Source organism: Callorhinchus milii, unplaced genomic scaffold (assembly GCF_018977255.1).
Source record: "Callorhinchus milii isolate IMCB2004 unplaced genomic scaffold, IMCB_Cmil_1.0 Scaffold7, whole genome shotgun sequence".
Taxonomy (NCBI): domain Eukaryota; kingdom Metazoa; phylum Chordata; class Chondrichthyes; order Chimaeriformes; family Callorhinchidae; genus Callorhinchus; species Callorhinchus milii.
Window position 1 is genome coordinate 27,200,780 of NW_024704748.1, and position 16,681 is coordinate 27,217,460.

The 16,681-nt window shown below is 51.9% G+C and overlaps 2 protein-coding genes across 4 annotated transcripts; one reads left to right on the plus strand and one right to left on the minus strand.

Annotated features, from left to right (window-relative positions):
* Positions 1 to 210: 210 nt before the first annotated feature.
* Positions 211 to 6,545, minus strand: LOC103186568 (cytochrome c oxidase assembly protein COX15 homolog). Its single transcript, XM_007905680.2, has 9 exons — positions 6,447 to 6,545; positions 6,005 to 6,186; positions 5,305 to 5,427; positions 4,212 to 4,398; positions 3,954 to 4,121; positions 2,748 to 2,829; positions 2,070 to 2,224; positions 1,703 to 1,816; positions 211 to 692 (listed from the first exon to the last, which is right to left on the minus strand). The coding sequence occupies exons 1-9, from the start codon at positions 6,486 to 6,488 to the stop codon at positions 561 to 563; spliced, it is 1,185 nt and encodes a 394-aa protein (XP_007903871.1). The 5' UTR covers positions 6,489 to 6,545; the 3' UTR covers positions 211 to 560.
* Positions 6,136 to 16,228, plus strand: cutc (cutC copper transporter homolog (E. coli)). Of its 3 annotated transcripts, none has more exons than XM_007905678.2 (9): positions 6,136 to 6,207; positions 9,603 to 9,681; positions 10,337 to 10,396; positions 11,298 to 11,507; positions 11,858 to 11,893; positions 12,753 to 12,886; positions 13,681 to 13,708; positions 13,796 to 13,901; positions 15,541 to 16,228. In XM_007905678.2, exons 2-9 carry the CDS (start codon positions 9,609 to 9,611, stop codon positions 15,650 to 15,652), a joined length of 759 nt encoding a protein of 252 aa, XP_007903869.1. In that variant the 5' UTR covers positions 6,136 to 6,207; positions 9,603 to 9,608; the 3' UTR covers positions 15,653 to 16,228. The 3 variants fall into 3 exon arrangements, with proteins under 3 accessions (XP_007903869.1, XP_007903870.1, XP_007903868.1); XM_007905679.2 differs by lacking the exon at positions 6,136 to 6,207 and adding an exon at positions 6,407 to 6,431; XM_007905677.1 differs by lacking the exon at positions 6,136 to 6,207 and adding an exon at positions 6,621 to 6,693.
* The last annotated feature ends 453 nt before the right edge of the window (positions 16,229 to 16,681 follow it).

Consider the following 16,681-nt stretch of genomic DNA (forward strand, 5'->3'; position numbering starts at 1 on the left):
GCCGGGCTTTGGCTGTGTCTACGTGGCAGTCTTAATATATTGATATAGCGCCTTATCACATCTTCGAGACGTCTCAAAGCGCTTCACAGGATACATTGTAAAGTGAATTGACTGTATATTTTGTGGGTGAAACACGGCAGCCAATTGCTCGCAGCAGGGTGGACAATTGGACAGTCGTGGATTGAGTGACCAAATTATTATTTTTGTTTTGAAGGGAAAGCGATCTGCCAATCGACTAACAACCGGGTTCCTACTCACTGTTAGGTAAACAGAGGCGCGTGGAGTAAGGAAACTTGCCCAACATCTCACCCTGCCCGGGAATCAAACCAGGGTCCTCTCGCTTGCGAGGCAAGTGTTCTATTATGATGAACTGAACACTGAAACATGTCCGTGAGAATCACGTGTTTACTATGAGGTGGCGAGTCTCAGCTACCTCGGTGAAGCAGCCTACACCGTGCAAACACCACACTCGCTGGTATAGAAATCCTAGTGTGATGTTTCTGCCTGAGGCTTGAGCTCTGTGTACAGGGAGAGAGGAAGGATGTCTGTACAGGAGCCCATCACTTGGGCAGTCTCCGGAGTTCATGCACCAGCCAGAGGGCCAGACTGAGCAGCACCAACGACCCCGACTGATGGGTCACTGCCAGCGGGGTCGGCACGTACAGGAGCAGAGTGCTGATTCCCAGCCCAGCCTGAGACAGAGAGACACACAGTGAGATCACAGAACTACAGACTGCCACGGCAAATACACAGGCCAGGAGCTCTGAGGGGACATACCTCAGTGATGCATCAGATAATAATAACAATCCCTGCATTTGATATAGCGCCTTATCAAGATCTTCGAGACGTCTCAAAGCTTCACAGGATATACTAATAAAGTGGAGTGATTGTATTTTGGGTGCTAAATGGGATTGAGAAAGTTAACCCAGAAGCTTTCTGATCGTCAGGACACCCGGACAGGAGGGCACAGGTTGAGGCGTGTGGGTGGAGTTTCACCAATTAAAGAGTAATTAACAGTTGGTACAGGATTACAAGGAAAGGTGTGGGTCTCACAGCTGGATGCTGTGCTGGGAGGACAGTGGAGTGGGAATTGGACTAGCTGGTCAGACTACACAAGACAGCAATGCCCTTTGATCTCAGCCCTCCAGAATTCAACAACAACAACAAAATTATAGCGCCTTGGGACGTCCGCCTGACGTGAAAGGCGCTACACAAATGTAATTTTGTTGTTGTGTTGAATTCTGGAGGGCTGAGATTAAAGGGCCTTGCTGTCCTGTGAAGTCTGACCAGCTAGTCCAAATTCCACCCCCGCTCACTCCGCTCCCCTCTTCAAACATCTGTCCTGTTCCTTATTAAAAGGTACTGACGGACTCTGCCTCGCGCTTGTTTGTGGCTGTGAATTGCACGTTCTCACCGCCCTCTGTGGAAAGACTATTTTTCTAAGCTTTCCTTTAATTGCCTTTGTGATTGTTACTGGTGTTACTGATTCACTGCTCAGTGAAAATAATCAATTACTGTTTAACACGCGATAATCCTCTAACAGGAAACCCTTAACCAGATTAACTACACTGACTGAAGCCCTCAGCTTGCTGCCAGTGTGTGGGTATTGCCACTCAACAGCTGATGTCCCCTCTTGCTCCCATCTTATCTGACGGTAATGGATTGTGTCTCTACGCCTTACACAGCAGTCGGGCTCCATTACCTGGATGTACACCATGCCGAGCAGGGAGGCTATTGCCATCTGTGTCCTCCTAGGCATCGGCATCCTCCGGGACAGTGCGTACAGGGCAGTCACTGCCGTCACCGAGGCTATACCCTGACACACAAGAGAAAGTGAGAGAGAGTGTTAGCCTGAAGGAGAGTAATACAGGAACACTGCTCAGACACAGTGTGGAACTGTCCGCAACCTTCACAGCCAAAGCCCTGGCAGACAGGACGAGAGGCCTGAGCTGGACAGGTAATAATAATCCTTGCATTTGATACAGCGCCTTATCACATCTGTAAGGCGCTTTAAAGCGCTTCACAGAATATACTGTGAAGTAACTGTATATTTTGTGGGCAAAATTTACCAGGATTCTGTGGTCAAACTGCACAGTTGTTGGATTCTCGAAGACGTTTCTGAGCGTTGGGGAGAAGGCGAGCAGGTCATCGGGCACCCAGCGCTCTCCCATCTTCGGGAAGGAGTTATAGACCAGGCCAGCGTCTAGGCCAGCTACAAACGCTCCTGTAACAGTGAAGACATCATACAGCCCCTCCTCACAGCACCCACTGCGCTGGCCACACAAATAATGTCAGACAGCATTTTAATCCTTCAACTTTATGTTATAGCCATATCGACCCGTTTTGAATGGTTTGGATTTTATGGATGGCAGTGGAGGGGAGGCCGGCGAGGAGGGCGTTAGAATAGTCCAGCCGAGAGGTGACAAGGGCCTGGACCAGGGATTCGGCAGCTTTCAGAGAGAGGTATTGGCGGAGACGGGCGATGCGTCAGAGGTGGAAGAAAGCAGTGCTGGTGCCGGTGACTGAACCTTCATCCAATCCTCCTACCACTACCCTCCACCCCAACAATCCCAAAGCCCAGAACAGGCTCATGGGCTGAATGGCCTCCTTTTCCAATGTGCAGCATGACCAGCAGCAACTCCCAGTAAGTAACTTACTCCAGTTCACGTTTAAACAGCGGGTAATAGACAGCCCCCCTCCCCCGCCCCTCGCCATATGCCAATGCAGACACAGACACAGCCCATTACCTGAGAGCGCGGTGACAAACACAAGGCCTCCTGTCCCACGGGCAAACTGTCTCATCAGCGCCATCTGCCGGGTGTTGGGCAGCTGTGTATGAAAGGCTGGTTCACTATAAAATACACAAGCGTGCTGACAGTCGTATGTATGTGTCTGTGACCCAAATCTTAATTATTCCCATAGAACGGCAACTACAGCACCGAAGCACCGGCTGAGCAGGTCAGTAAAGGCCACAATAGTCCAATACAATAGTACAGTACTCTTCTGGGCTTGGAACATAGGAACAGAAGGAGACCATTCAGCCCCTCGAGCCTTTTCTGCCATTCTACAAGATCATGGCTGATCTGTACCTCAACTCCAATTACCCCCGTTTACCCCATATCCCTTGTTACCCTGACCCAATAAACATCTATCCACCTCAGTCATGAAAATGTGAATGGTTCCTGCCTTTCAGGGGAGAGAGTTCAGATTTCCACTCCCCTTTGCATTGGGATTAAGGGACTTTAATACTGTGACACAGGGCTGGGGCGAGGACTGGGGTATAACAAACATGCGCTGGGCCCACCTAGAACATAAGAACATAAGAATTAGGAGCAGGAGTAGGCCATTCGGCCCCTCGAGCCCGTGCTCCGCCATTCAATAAGATCATGGCTGATCTTCTCACCTAACTCTGATTACCTGCCCTATCCCCATATCCCCTAATCCCTCTATTTTTCAAGAATCTATCAGTCTCAGCCTTGAAAATGTTCAAGGACTGAGCATCGACAGTCTTCTGGGGTAGTGAATTCCATAAATTCACTATCCTCTGTGTGAAGAAATGTTTCCTCAACTCTGTTCTAAGAGGCTGACCCTTAATTTTCAGACTGTGACCCCTGGTTATAGATTCTCCCACCGGGGAAACAGACCCTCAGTGTCTACTTTATCAGCCCTTTAAGAATCTTATAAGTTTCAATAAGATCTCCCCTAATTCTTCTGTACTCTATAGAGAATATAGCCCTGGTTTATTCAGCCTCTCCTCATAGGTCAGTCCCCTCATCCCAGGAACTAACCGAGTGAATCTACGCTGCACCCCCTCGAGGGCAAGTATGTCCTTTTTTAAATAAGGAAACCAAGACTGCACACAATACTCTCGGTGCGGTCTCACCAAAGCCCTATACAGTTGCAGCGAGACTTCCCTACTCTTATATTCTAAACCTTTCGAAATGAACCTGTACCTGTCTGGGAGGCAGCAGCAGAGAAAGGCCAGTCCACAGGCTGGCACAGTACAGCAGCAGTGCAGAGCCCAGGTGAGCAGCCAGACGATACTGACTGACCCGGGGGACGTCGTGAGAATCCTTCTTCTCCTCCAGCCCACTCTTCACCATGTACCAGCCCAGCAAACCCTGACAGAGAGAGCGAGAGATATGAAGCAACATTGACAGGAGCTCCCAGCGCCCACCGTCCCCCAGAACAGGTCACCCACAGTCACCCACCTGGAAACAGACAAAGCTGCAGAGACCTGCCACCCGCAGTTTCATGCCCGCCGAGAGCCAGCCTCTCCTGAGGAAGTACGCAGCGGGCAGGATGTAGGCCAACCCCACTGCACGGCCCCACATGCGGTGAGCATACTCCATGTACCAGATACACTTAAACTCACTCACAGTCATGTCGTGGTTCAGGCTGGGGGCAGAGAGAGAGAGAAAAACGTTCATTTCTGGAGCTTTGGAATGAACTTCCTCACTCCTCAGACAAGATATATAAATCCCTGCTCAACCCACACAGCCCAGTCAGGGGAGCGCACACACACACACACAGCCCAGTCAGGGGAGCACACACACACACAGCCCAGCCAGGGGAGCACACACACACACAGCCCAACCAGGGGAGCACACACACACACACAGCCCAGTCAGGGGAGCACACACACACACACAGCCCAGCCAGGGGAGCACACACACACACACACACAGCCCAGTCAGGGGAGCACACACACACACACACACAGCCCAGTCAGGGGAGCACACACACAGCCCAGCCAGGGGAGCACACACACACACAGCCCAGCCAGGGGAGCACACACACACACACAGCCCAACCAGGGGAGCACACACACACACAGCCCAGTCAGGGGAGCACCACACACACACACAGCCCAACCAGGGGAGCACCACACACACACACAGCCCAGTCAGGGGAGCACCACACACACACACAGCCCAACGAGGGAAGCACACACACACACACCACACACACACAAGCCCAGCCAGGGGAGCACACACACACCACCACAGCCCAGCGAGGGAAGCACACACACACACACACAGCCCAGCCAGGGGAGCACACACACCCACACAGCCCAGCCAGGGGAGCACACACACACACACAGCCCAGCCAGGGGAGCGCACACACACACACAGCCCAGCCAGGGGAGCACACACACACACACAGCCCAGCCAGGGAAGCACACACACACACACACAGCCCAGCCAGGGAAGCGAGCACACAGCCCACCCCACATGCCTGGCTGGCCTGTGCGTCCACTCCCCCGGGCAGGGGCACAGTCCAGTTGCTGGGGCAATCACCTACACTTTGAATTCTGGAAACTGCTGGTATTTCTGGAACTCAGCTTCCCATTGCTGCTGTGAACTTGGAGGCTTCATCTCCTTAATCAGGTGCCAGTCCACCATGGACAGGCCAGACTCTGTCAGCCTGGAGGGGAGAAAGCAAACCTCTCTCAGTGCTCGGGTGAGGTTATACAGTGAGTCAAACAACATCCCACTATTTACCCGGGGGTGGGGGGGGCGGGAGTAAGAGGGTGACCACTTGGGCGAGATAAGGAAGCCTGTGGAACCCGTTCCTCAATACAAGTCAGTCATTTCCGAAGAGGGAGAGAATTGCTCGGGGAATCTGCAAAAATGAGTGCACAGACCCAGCTCCGAGGAACGACAACTGTGACGAATAATAATAATCCTTGCATTTGATATAGCGCCTTATTGTGTGCTCGAGACGTCTCAAAGCGCTTCACACAATATACCGTAAAGTGTAGCGACTGTGTATTTAGTGGGCGACACTAAACAGCAGTGTCCCACAAACTGCTATGGAGTGAGCGACCGATTTTATTTGGGGAACTGTTGGCCAGCGGGAGAGAGCGAGTGAGAGAGCGAGAGCGCGAGCGCGGGAGAGAGCGAGCGGGAGAGCGCGAGAGCGAGAGAGAGAAACTCTTGTTGAATGAGCGCTGTGGGATCTTCAAAACTCTTACGTTAAGAATGACTCTTCCACGACTAACCTGGTCACTCCACCAAGCACGACCGCCCCCACAACCATCCCACTGCACCCGATCAGCCACTTCCCCAGGATCCGGTCAGTGCCGGCGTTCGGCACGGAGGCTGCCGCGGGCTGGACAGAGGCTTCGGTGGCGATAGAGCTTCGCGCCCGTCTCACAGCCGCCGGTCTCCACCGCAGTGTTACCTGAGGGGGGACGAGAGATAAGTGAGTAAAACCCCTCGTCAATCACCACCACCCCCTGCAGTCTCCACACGGCGGCCCCCGGGCCGGAGGTCAGCCGGAGCCCCCGGGGGGGGGGGCTCTAGACTGAGGTATACCAGGCGCCAGGATTATTATTATTATTATTATTATTATTATTATCACAAAATGTTAACACAGAATATCCTGACAGGAGGCCGAGAGTGTGAGCGGCTGAGAGGCGGCTGCAGGTCAGTGTCTCTCACCCGGACGGCGCTGAGGCCGCCGCTGACCCGCGGCCACAACATGGCGACGCCGCTCACCCTCCTCACCTCACCCCACACACACACACACACCGGTCACATGGCTGCAGACAGCCAATCAGCGCCCGCGCTCGCGGGGCCGCGGCCACTCACCCCGGTCACATGACCGTCATGGCGGCTCCCAGCCCGGCGTCAGCGGCAGTCACCCACCCACTGCCACAGGCCCGGACACCAGGCCCCGCGGACACAGGTAACCGCCCGCCCCGCCCGGCCCGGCCCGCCCGGCCCACACCCCTCCCCCGGGGGGTCTCTGAGCTCACAGCCCAGCGCTGGGGGAGAGAGGGAGCCGCGGGGTCACAGGCGCCGCCTTCGGTTGAGACGTGAGACCTCACGCCCTCTGTTAAAGAGGCCGCGGCCCCATCATAACAACAACAGTCACACAACAATAACACAACAACAACAGTCCCGCATCTGATACGGCGCCTTCTCACGTTTTCTAGACGTCTCAAAGCGCTTCACAGGATATACTGTAAAGTGTAGTGACTGTGTTGTGTAGTGGACTGTGTTTTGTGGGTGAAACGCAGCAGCACAACAGCGTCCCCCCAAATAACCGTGGGTTGAGTGACCCATTTTATTGGGGGTTGTTGGCCAGGACACAGGGAGAGAGAGAGAGAGAGAGAAACTCCCTTCTCTTTTCCAATAGCACAGTGGGATCTTTAACGTCCGCCTGAACAGACAGACGGGGCTTCAGTTTAACGTCTCACCCGAAGGCCAGAATCTCAGACAGTGCAATACATCCCATAGCATTGGAGCGTCAGTTTAGAGACTTCGTGATTCCAAATCCTGACGTGTGGGGCTTAAACCCACAACCTTCTGACTGAGAGGCGACAGAGCTACCGCTGAGCCCAGCTCACCATTGGGGAAAAGAGAAGGGAGTTTCTCTTTCCCGGCGTCCCGGCCGACAATCCCCCGGATAAAATCACTCGCTCATTTCATGGCTCTTTGCGTCAACGTCGCTGTATGTAATTTGGATGCACATCAAACACACAGTTACTAAACTTTACAGTGAAATCCTGTGACGCTCACGTCCTCTCGGCGCGATAAGGTGCCATGTCAGATGAAAGATTGTTGTTGTTAATAAATACTTTGCCTTTTTTTGATCTTTACTGCCCAACCCTGCACCTTTCTCCATACACAACATTCCCTCCCGAGATCACAAGATCATTTTGGGATGAAGAAGGTCCTTCGGCTCATCTGATCTCATCACTACAGAACAGCCCACTCAGCGCGGTCAGGGTGAGAGAGAGAGACACACACACACTGACCCCCTGTAGCCCTGCCATCCCGCCATCACCACATCAAGCCTTTAAATGTGCTCTCGGAGATGTTGTCTCGCTTGAAAAGTGCTGCATAAATGCTAATTTTTGTTTGTTTTATATGATCCCAGTATTCTCGCCTCCACCACTTCCCGGCAACCCTGTTAATTCCCCTCTAAATTAAGAAAACCTTCCTGGTGTCTGTCCTGAAATTGCTCCTTTAGCTCTAAACCTGTGTCCTCTTGTTCTACTGTCGGGATCCATCCCAAAGTATTATCCGGGTTCTGTAATAACTTTAAAAAGGGACCTGAACAACAATGTATTTATTGCAGCGTCCTTCACACGGACAGACCAGTGACCTGCCCTCTCTCACTCTCAAACTTACACATAAATACTGATGGCCACGTGGGGTACTGGAGGGCAATCAGACCCTGTGGAAGCACCCCCCCCAGTGAGAGGAGGTCAGACGGGGGCAGAGAGGAATATACCAACGCAGAGGAAATTAGCAAGATAATTGGACACAATAAAATAGAAATGTCTTCTGTCTATGACATCATTTTAATGACCTGGATCACTAATCACTAAGAATTTTCTCGGTCTCTCCTCATAACTTAGAGTCTCAGACCCAGACTCATCGCAGTGGCTTTCCATTGCCCAATTGGTGTCCACAAAAACAGATTTAAACCAAGGCCATCTGTACCTTGTTCAGGTGGATAGGCTATGGGGTAAGAGCAGGAGAGTTGGGCTAGTTGGTAGCACTTTCAAAGAGCTGGCACAGGCACAATGGGCGATAAGGTGCTATATATATAATAATAATATAATAATAATCCTTGCATTTGATATAGCGCTTTTCACGTCAGGAGGACGTCCCAAAGCGCTTCACAGAACCCACTGTAAAGTGAATTGACTGTATATTTGTGGGCGAACGCGGCAGCCAATTGCGCACAGCAATGTCCCACAAACAGTCGTGGATTGAAAATGACCAATCTAATTATTGTTTTTGTTTTTTTGCGGGATTATTATTAGGCTCTGTGTGGAGTAAGGAAACTTGCCCAAGGTTTCGCCCTCTGCCTGGAATTGAACTCAGGTCTCTCACTTGCAAAGCGAGTGCTCTAACCACTGAGCTACAGGACTCCATATGCTGTAGAATTCTATGATTTCATGTTAAAAATCCACTGTACTGTTAGAAAAGAGAAGAGCGATTCTCTCTCACTGTCCTGGCAACAAACTCCCCAGATAAAATTGGTCACTCACTTCATGGCTGTTTATGCTGTGCACAAATAGCTTACAAAATGCACAGTCCCTGCACTTCACACTAAAATCCTGCAATGCTTTGAGATAACTCAATATGATAAGACGATAAAATTAAATATGAGAATGATTGTGTGAGTTACTGACTGCCTTGGGAAGGAACTCAGGGAGCTGGTGTGAACACAATGGGCTGAATTAACTCGCACTTATAACATTCTAGCTTCAAGACTCAGAATCGAGTTTCCCTTCCTAGGCGGCGATGTCGTTGACATAATAAATATATGTAATAATCTTGAATTTGATATAGCACCTTATCGTGTCGTCGAGACATCTCAAAGCGCTTCACAGAATTTATTGTGAAGTGGAGTGACTGTATTTTGTGGGGCAAATGCGGCAGCCAATTGCGCACAGCAGTGCCCCACAAACAGTGGTAGATTGAGTGACCCTGCCCAGGAATTGAACGCAAGTCCTCACACTTGCGAGGAGAGCACACTAACCTCTACAGGACTCCTGTTGTACATTGTATTGTACTCTGGAAAGTGAGTGTCTTTTTATTTATAAAAAGTCTTGATTTCTGGCCTTTGGTCTGCAGGGTGGGATGGCGACCTCAGGCTTGCTGATGGAAGTGTGTGTGGATTCGGTAGAGTCCGCAATCAATGCTGAGAGAGGAGGTATGTGATCAGAGCACGTGAGCTTCACATTACGGGGTTGGACTCAAAGAGAGAGAATAGGGAACACTTAGCCAGAGAGGCAGAGAGGAGATTTATTTTTGGTCAGCCGGGTGTCTGACACAAGCAGAAACCCATCACCATGTTTAAGAGTATCCCAACCAAACTGAGAATTCCCTGCATCCCACATACACATGGAAATTTATTGATGTGGAATACACACACTCTCCCTGGAGGGACGCAGCCTGCTTACCTAATTCCGGAAAATATTCGGTGCAGGTTGGCCAGAGCCAAGGATTGGCGAGATCCCAGTGTGTGCATTGGCGTAACTGCTGGAGTCTAACCAGCTAAGACCTTAAAGCTTGTCATTGAGAGCGCTGTCAATGCTACTGGCAAGCTATACTTGTCATTGGAAGAGAAGGAGGAAAGATTTGGGGAATACCTGACAACAGGTGGTGACGCCTGGTCCCCCCCCAGAGACGGCACTCAGGGCAGGGCATGTCCACAGCTGCCTAGAGTTTGATATCTCACCTTTCGGCCACAAAATATACAGTCAATTCACTTTACAGTATATTCTGTGAAGCGCTTTGAGACGTCTTGAAGACCTGATATATATCAAATACAAGGATTAATATCATTATTGTCCCATTGTTTCCAGGAGCGAGTAGGATCGAGCTGTGCTCCAGCCTGATGGAAGGAGGCACCACCCCCAGCCTAGGTGAGCAACACACAGCGCCACAAGCTTGTCTGTCTCCCCCTCAACCGGGTGTCTGACACACGCAGAAACCTGTCACCATCTTAAGAGCATGTGAACGAAACTGGGCGTTCTGTGCATTCCACCTACACATGGAAATCCCACAGATAGATTGTTGGAATGGAATGCACACTTTCTCCCTGGAGGGACGCATCCTACTTAACTAATTCTGGCCAGTATTAGGCGCAGGTTGGAAAGAGGCTTGGGGGGCCCTGCTAAAGTCTAACCAGCTAAAACCACATAACCTGCCGTTGATTTAGTCCAGCAAGCTTTCCCACCGCTTGTCCAGCTAGGACCACCCTACCTGTTAGGGCTTTGGCTTGCAGGGTTAACGGGAACTGAGTGGGAGGATTCCCTTCCCCCAGTGACAGGTTTTAGGCAGCATCACTTGCCTCAGGGACAGATGTTGTGGCTTCAAGTCCCCACATCAGGGGCTTCGAGCTCATGGTCCAGGCTGATCTCCAGTGTAGCAGTGGGAGATGGGTGGGGGGAGCACCACATTATCAGAGACATTGCCCTTCAGATGAGACGTTAAACAACAACAACCAATTACATTTGTATAGCACCTTTCACGTCGGGAGGATGTCCCAAGACATTGAGCTGCCCATCTGTGTCTATTCAGGTGGACGTTAAAGATTCCGCAGCACGGTTGGAAAAGAGAAGGTGTCTTGACTGACAATCCACAGCTACCTCAAGATTATGCAAATGGTTGCCATGTTTACCCACAAAAAACACTCTCTATACGTGACAGTAAAGACTCTCTGTGATATTGTGTCTTTTTAGGAGCCATTGGTTTAGCGATCTGCTGTGTGTGCTTTGCCCACTCTGTGCTGTCTCACATGCCCTCACACTCTGGTCTCCGCAGGTTTACTGCAGGTGATTAAAAAATACGTGGAAATTCCTGTGTTTGTCATGATCCGCCCGCGCGGAGGGGACTTCCTGTACTCGGACCAGGAGATGGAAGTGATGAAAACTGACATCAAACTGGCCAAGAGCAGCAGGGCTGACGGGCTGGTCTTCGGGGCCCTGACAGAAGACGGCAGGGTGGACACTGCAGTGTGCATGGAGCTACTGGGTAGGCCAGGCCTGGGCACCGTGGGCTGGGCAGAGTGGGTGACATTACAGGACTTTGGCGGAAGGAGGTTTGATGGAGTCCTGTCACCTAGTGGTTAGAGCACTCGCCTTGCAAGCAGAGGATTCGATTCCCGGGAAGGGTGAAACATTGGTCAAGTTTCCTTATTCCATACACCTGTTTACCAACAGTAAGCAAATACCCCCCACCCACACACACACACACCTCACCCCCCCCTCACACACATACCTCACACGCACATATCACACACACACCTCATCCCCCCACACACATACCTCACACACACATACACACACCACATAGCTTCTAATCTGTTTCTTTCTACTTTACAGCTGCAGCACGACCCCTGCCTGTGACGTTTCACAGAGGTGAGCAGTGAGCGCAGGGGGCGCGGGAGGCTCCGTGCTTCTCTGGGATATGTCTGAGGGTGTAACTCGGGCTCTGGAACTCCCTTCCTCACTCCCTTCGCCTCGTTTCCTCTCTTCCTATTTTCAGGTCTCTGCTGAAGACCTTTCTTTTCGACAGCGCCTTTTGTCACCTTCCTCCCCTTCCCCCTGACCCCTCCCCTTCCCCCGGGCACAGCCCCGGGATCTGTTACTGTGAAGCACTCTGAGACACCGTCCGCCGTGGATGGCGCTATATAAATCCAAGTTGCTGTTGTTGTAACTCTTGCCTTTGAGTCAGAAGGCTGTGGGTTCAAGCCCCATGTCAGGACTCACAATCACATAGTTTAAGCTGCCGCTCCAATGCAGTGCTGGGGGGTGTTGCCTTGTCTGAGATGCCATGCTTCAGGGAGACATTAAACCAAGGTCCCGTCTGCCTGTTCAGGTGGACGTTAAGGGAACTATTGGGAAAGAGAAGGGAGTTTCTCTCTCCTGGTGTCCTGGCCAACAATCCCCCAGATAAAATCGTTCACTCACTCCGTGGCTGTTTGTGAGACACTGCTTATGAAACTGGCTGCCGCATTTCGCCCACAAAATACCCAATCACTGCACTTTACAATATCTTCTGTGAAGAGCTTTGAGACGTCTCAAAGACATGATAAGGCGTTATATCAAATGCAAGGATTATTATTATTTGAATTTCCAGCCTTTTGACCCCTGAGGCGAGGCGAAGGGAGGGGAGTGTGAGTTGGCCAGTTTGCAGTGTGTATTTGAAGATTGAAGGAGCGAGTGCTGTGAGGTAACCTCTGTGTTTGTGTCTCCTCTCCTCGCTGTGCTCTTACAGCCTTCGACATGGCCCATTCGGCCTCTCTGGCCCTGGAGTCGCTGATATCCCTGGGGTTTGAGCGGGTGCTGACCAGCGGCTGTGACAGCTCGGCCCTGGAGGGGCTGCCCACCATCCGCAGGCTGGTGGAGCAGGTCAGTGCGGGGAGGGGGGGGGCCGGGGGGAAGTGCTGGGGGGTGGGTGGAGCGGGGGCAGAAAATCACTCGACCCCTCAACTATCACCGGCACCCAGTGTAGCAGGAGACACACCACACAGTGAGCTAGAATCAAAATAATACCATCTGAGCACAGAGGAACAGGAGGAGGCCATTCAGCCCCTCAAGTCTATTAGATCATGGCTGATCTGTACCTCAACTCCAATTATCAGCCTTTGTCCCATGTCCCTTGATACTCGGACCTAACAAGTATCTATTCACCTCAGTCTTGGAAATGTGAATGGATCCAGCAACCACAGCCTTTTGGGGGAGAGAGTTCCAGTTTTTTTGTGTAAAATAATGCTTCCTGATTTCAACAACAACAACTTGTATTTATATAGAGCTTCTCACGCAGGGTAGCGTCCCAGAGCGCTTTACTCCAAAATGGCCTGGCTCTAATTTTAAGAAGATGACTCCTTGTTCTGGATTCTCCCATCAGAGGAGATAGTTTCTCTGTAGCTCCCCTATCAAATCCCTTTATCCTTTTAAACACTTCAATCAGATCATCCCTCAAACCTTCTAAACTCAAGGGAATACAGACCAAGTTTATGCAACCGGTCCTCGTAATTTAACCATTTAAGTCCTGATATCATTCTCACCCTCAGCCCCATAACCCCTCAACCTCGGCCCCTCCCCCTCTACCCCTCACTCTGATCCTCATAAAATCTTACACCAAGCGCCTAAGATTGTGTGCTTTAACCCTGAACTATCTTTCTTTGTTGCTCTGTGTTTAGGCTAAAGAGAGAATCCTTGTGGTCCCAGGTAATGGCAGCCGTTCAGTGACTGATGTGTGTTCGTGATTTCGGCTTTGGTGTGGACCAGCTGCCCACTGTCCCCTGTGCTCCCCAGGTGGTGGCATAACAGAGAGGAACGTCATGCGTATTCTAGAAGGTTCTGGAGCGCAAGAGTTTCACTGCTCGGCTCGATCCTCAAGAGACTCCGCAATGAAATTCAGGTGAAGTGTAAGCATTGGCTTTGGGCGTGTGAGATAGCGTGTGTTTGAGATAGGGTGTGTGTGAGAAAGCGTGTGTTTGAGAGAGCGTGTGTTTGAGAGAGCGTGTGTTTGAGAGAGCGTGTGTTTGAGATAGGGTGTGTGTGAGAAAGCGTGTGTTTGAGAGAGCGTGTGTTTGAGAGAGCGTGTGTTTGAGAGAGCGTGTGTTTGAGAGAGCGTGTGTTTGAGAGAGCGTGTGTGTGAGAAAGCGTGTGTTTGAGAGAGCGTGTGTTTGAGAGAGCGTGTGTTTGAGAGAGCGTGTGTTTGAGAGAGCGTGTGTTTGAGAGAGCGTGTGTTTGAGAGAGCGTGTGCTTGAGAGAGCGTGTGTTTGAGAGAGCGTGTGTTTGAGAGAGCGTGTGTTTGAGAAAGCGTGTGTTTGAGAGAGCGTGTGTTTGAGAGAGCGTGTGTTTGAGAGAGCGTGTGTTTGAGAAAGCGTGTGTTTGAGAAAGCGTGTGTTTGAGAGAGCGTGTGCTTGAGAGAGCGTGTGTTTGAGAGAGCGTGTGTTTGAGAGAGCGTGTGTTTGAGAAAGCGTGTGTTTGAGAGAGCGTGTGTTTGAGAGAGCGTGTGCTTGAGAGAGCGTGTGCTTGAGAGAGCGTGTGTTTGAGAGAGCGTGTGTTTGAGAGAGCGTGTGTTTGAGAGAGCGTGTGTTTGAGAGAGCGTGTGTTTGAGAGAGCGTGTGTTTGAGAGAGCGTGTGCTTGAGAGAGCGTGTGTTTGAGAGAGCGTGTGTTTGAGAGAGCGTGTGTTTGAGAGAGCGTGTGTTTGAGAGAGCGTGTGCTTGAGAGAGCGTGTGTTTGAGAGAGCGTGTGTTTGAGAGAGCGTGTGCTTGAGAGAGCGTGTGCTTGAGAGAGCGTGTGTTTGAGAGAGCGTGTGTTTGAGAGAGCGTGTGTTTGAGAGAGCGTGTGTTTGAGAGAGCGTGTGCTTGAGAGAGCGTGTGTTTGAGACATTGTGCATAATATCCTGTGTGTGAGACAAGGTGAATGGTATACAGTGTATTGTGTATTATTGCATTGTATATGATGTCATGTGGCGGGGCTGAGTCATGGAATAGAGCGGGGCTGGGTCATGGAATAGAGCGGGGCTGGGTCATGGGAGGCGGGGCTGATCTGTGGTTGGGGACGGGGCTGAGCTGTGGTTGGGGGCGGGGCTGATCTGTGGTTGGGGGCGGGGCTGATCTGTGGTTGGGGGCGGGGCTGAGCTGTGGTTGGGGGCGGGGCTGAGCTGTGGTTGGGGACGGGGCTGATCTGTGGTTGAGGGCGGGGCTGAGCTGTGGTTGGGGGCGGGGCTAATCTGTGGTTGGGGGCGGGGCTGAGCTGTGGTTGGGGGCGGGGCTCACCTGTGGTTGGGGGCGGGGCTGAGCTGTGGTTGGGGGCGGGGCTGAGCTGTGGTTGGGGGCGGGGCTGATCTGTGGTTGGGGGCGGGGCTGAGCTGTGGTTGGGGCGGGGCTGATCTGTGGTTGGGGGCGGGGCTGATCTGTGGTTGGGGGCGGGGCTGAGCTGTGGTTGGGGGCGGGGCTGAGCTATGGTTGGGGGCGGGGCTGAACTGGTTAGGGGCGGGGTTGGGTTGGGGCGGGGCTGCTCTGACCCCTGGTCTCTCTGTGGGCAGGAATGCGGGGGTTGGGATGGCAGCGCCGATGGCCGCCCCCGAGTACAGTATGAAGGTGGCTGATGTGAACCGTGTGCGGGCGCTGAACGCCATCGCCAAGAACATGGTGTAGCCCCCCGTGGGGTGGGGAGCGCGAGAAGCCCCGCACGGTGGTCCCGCGGGGAGCATGGCGATGTGGAACGCCGCGGGGGCTGAAGGGAAGAAACCGGGTGATGTTTGTATCTGAGGCTGAGGAACATGGTGACCGGGGCTGCCATCATTAAAGAGCGGAGCTCACACACTGGGCCTCACCTCTGTGCCATCTGTGATTTGGGGATGGGTTGGAGTGGGGGGTGCGGAGCTTTGGGGGTGTGAACAGAGGGGCTGTGGGAGAGGGGGTGACCACAACCCCAGCTCTCGATTGCCCGTCCACCTGCTCACGCTGCTGTCTGCCATCCCGGAACCCCTCCACTTCATCTCCTCCCTTGCCTCTGAAGACCTTTTCAACCACGCCTTCGCTCACTCCTCCACCCACCCCCCCTGGGCCTCCACCCCTCCCAACCCACAGCTCGGGTGCAAACCCCCTGACGGTCCAGTGTCTTATGATATCCTCCCAACATGAAAAGCGCTGTGTAAATCAATTTGTTGTTGTTGTTGTTGAACGAGAGACTCTTACAATCTGAGGATTGTTTCAATAAACCAATTACAAGGCGTCAGTCTCCAGGCTTCGGTTTGTGCCGGGGGAGGAAAGTCCCTCTGTGTATCAGCTGTGAGCGTGCAGAGCAACACTAATTTATCCGATTCACCTTTTCTCACCTCTCCCCAAAGTGCTGACTCATTGCTGTTTGGTACCACGGCTATTCACCTCACCAGGGGCAAGGTCTGCCCTGTTCTCTGTCAACACATGCTTTGTCATCCTGACTCCGTTACACTCTCGCCTCCAGATCAGGAATAATATTAACAATCCTTGCATTTGATTCCCGGGCAGGGCAAAATATTTCGTACACCGCACGCCTCTGTTTACCCAGCAGTAAGTAGGAACCCGGTTGTTATTCAATTGGCGGATCGCTTTCCTGGGTAATAATTCCTTCAAAAAAAATAATAATAATAAATTGGTCATTTCAATCCAGGACTGTTTGTGGGACACTGCTGTGCACAATTG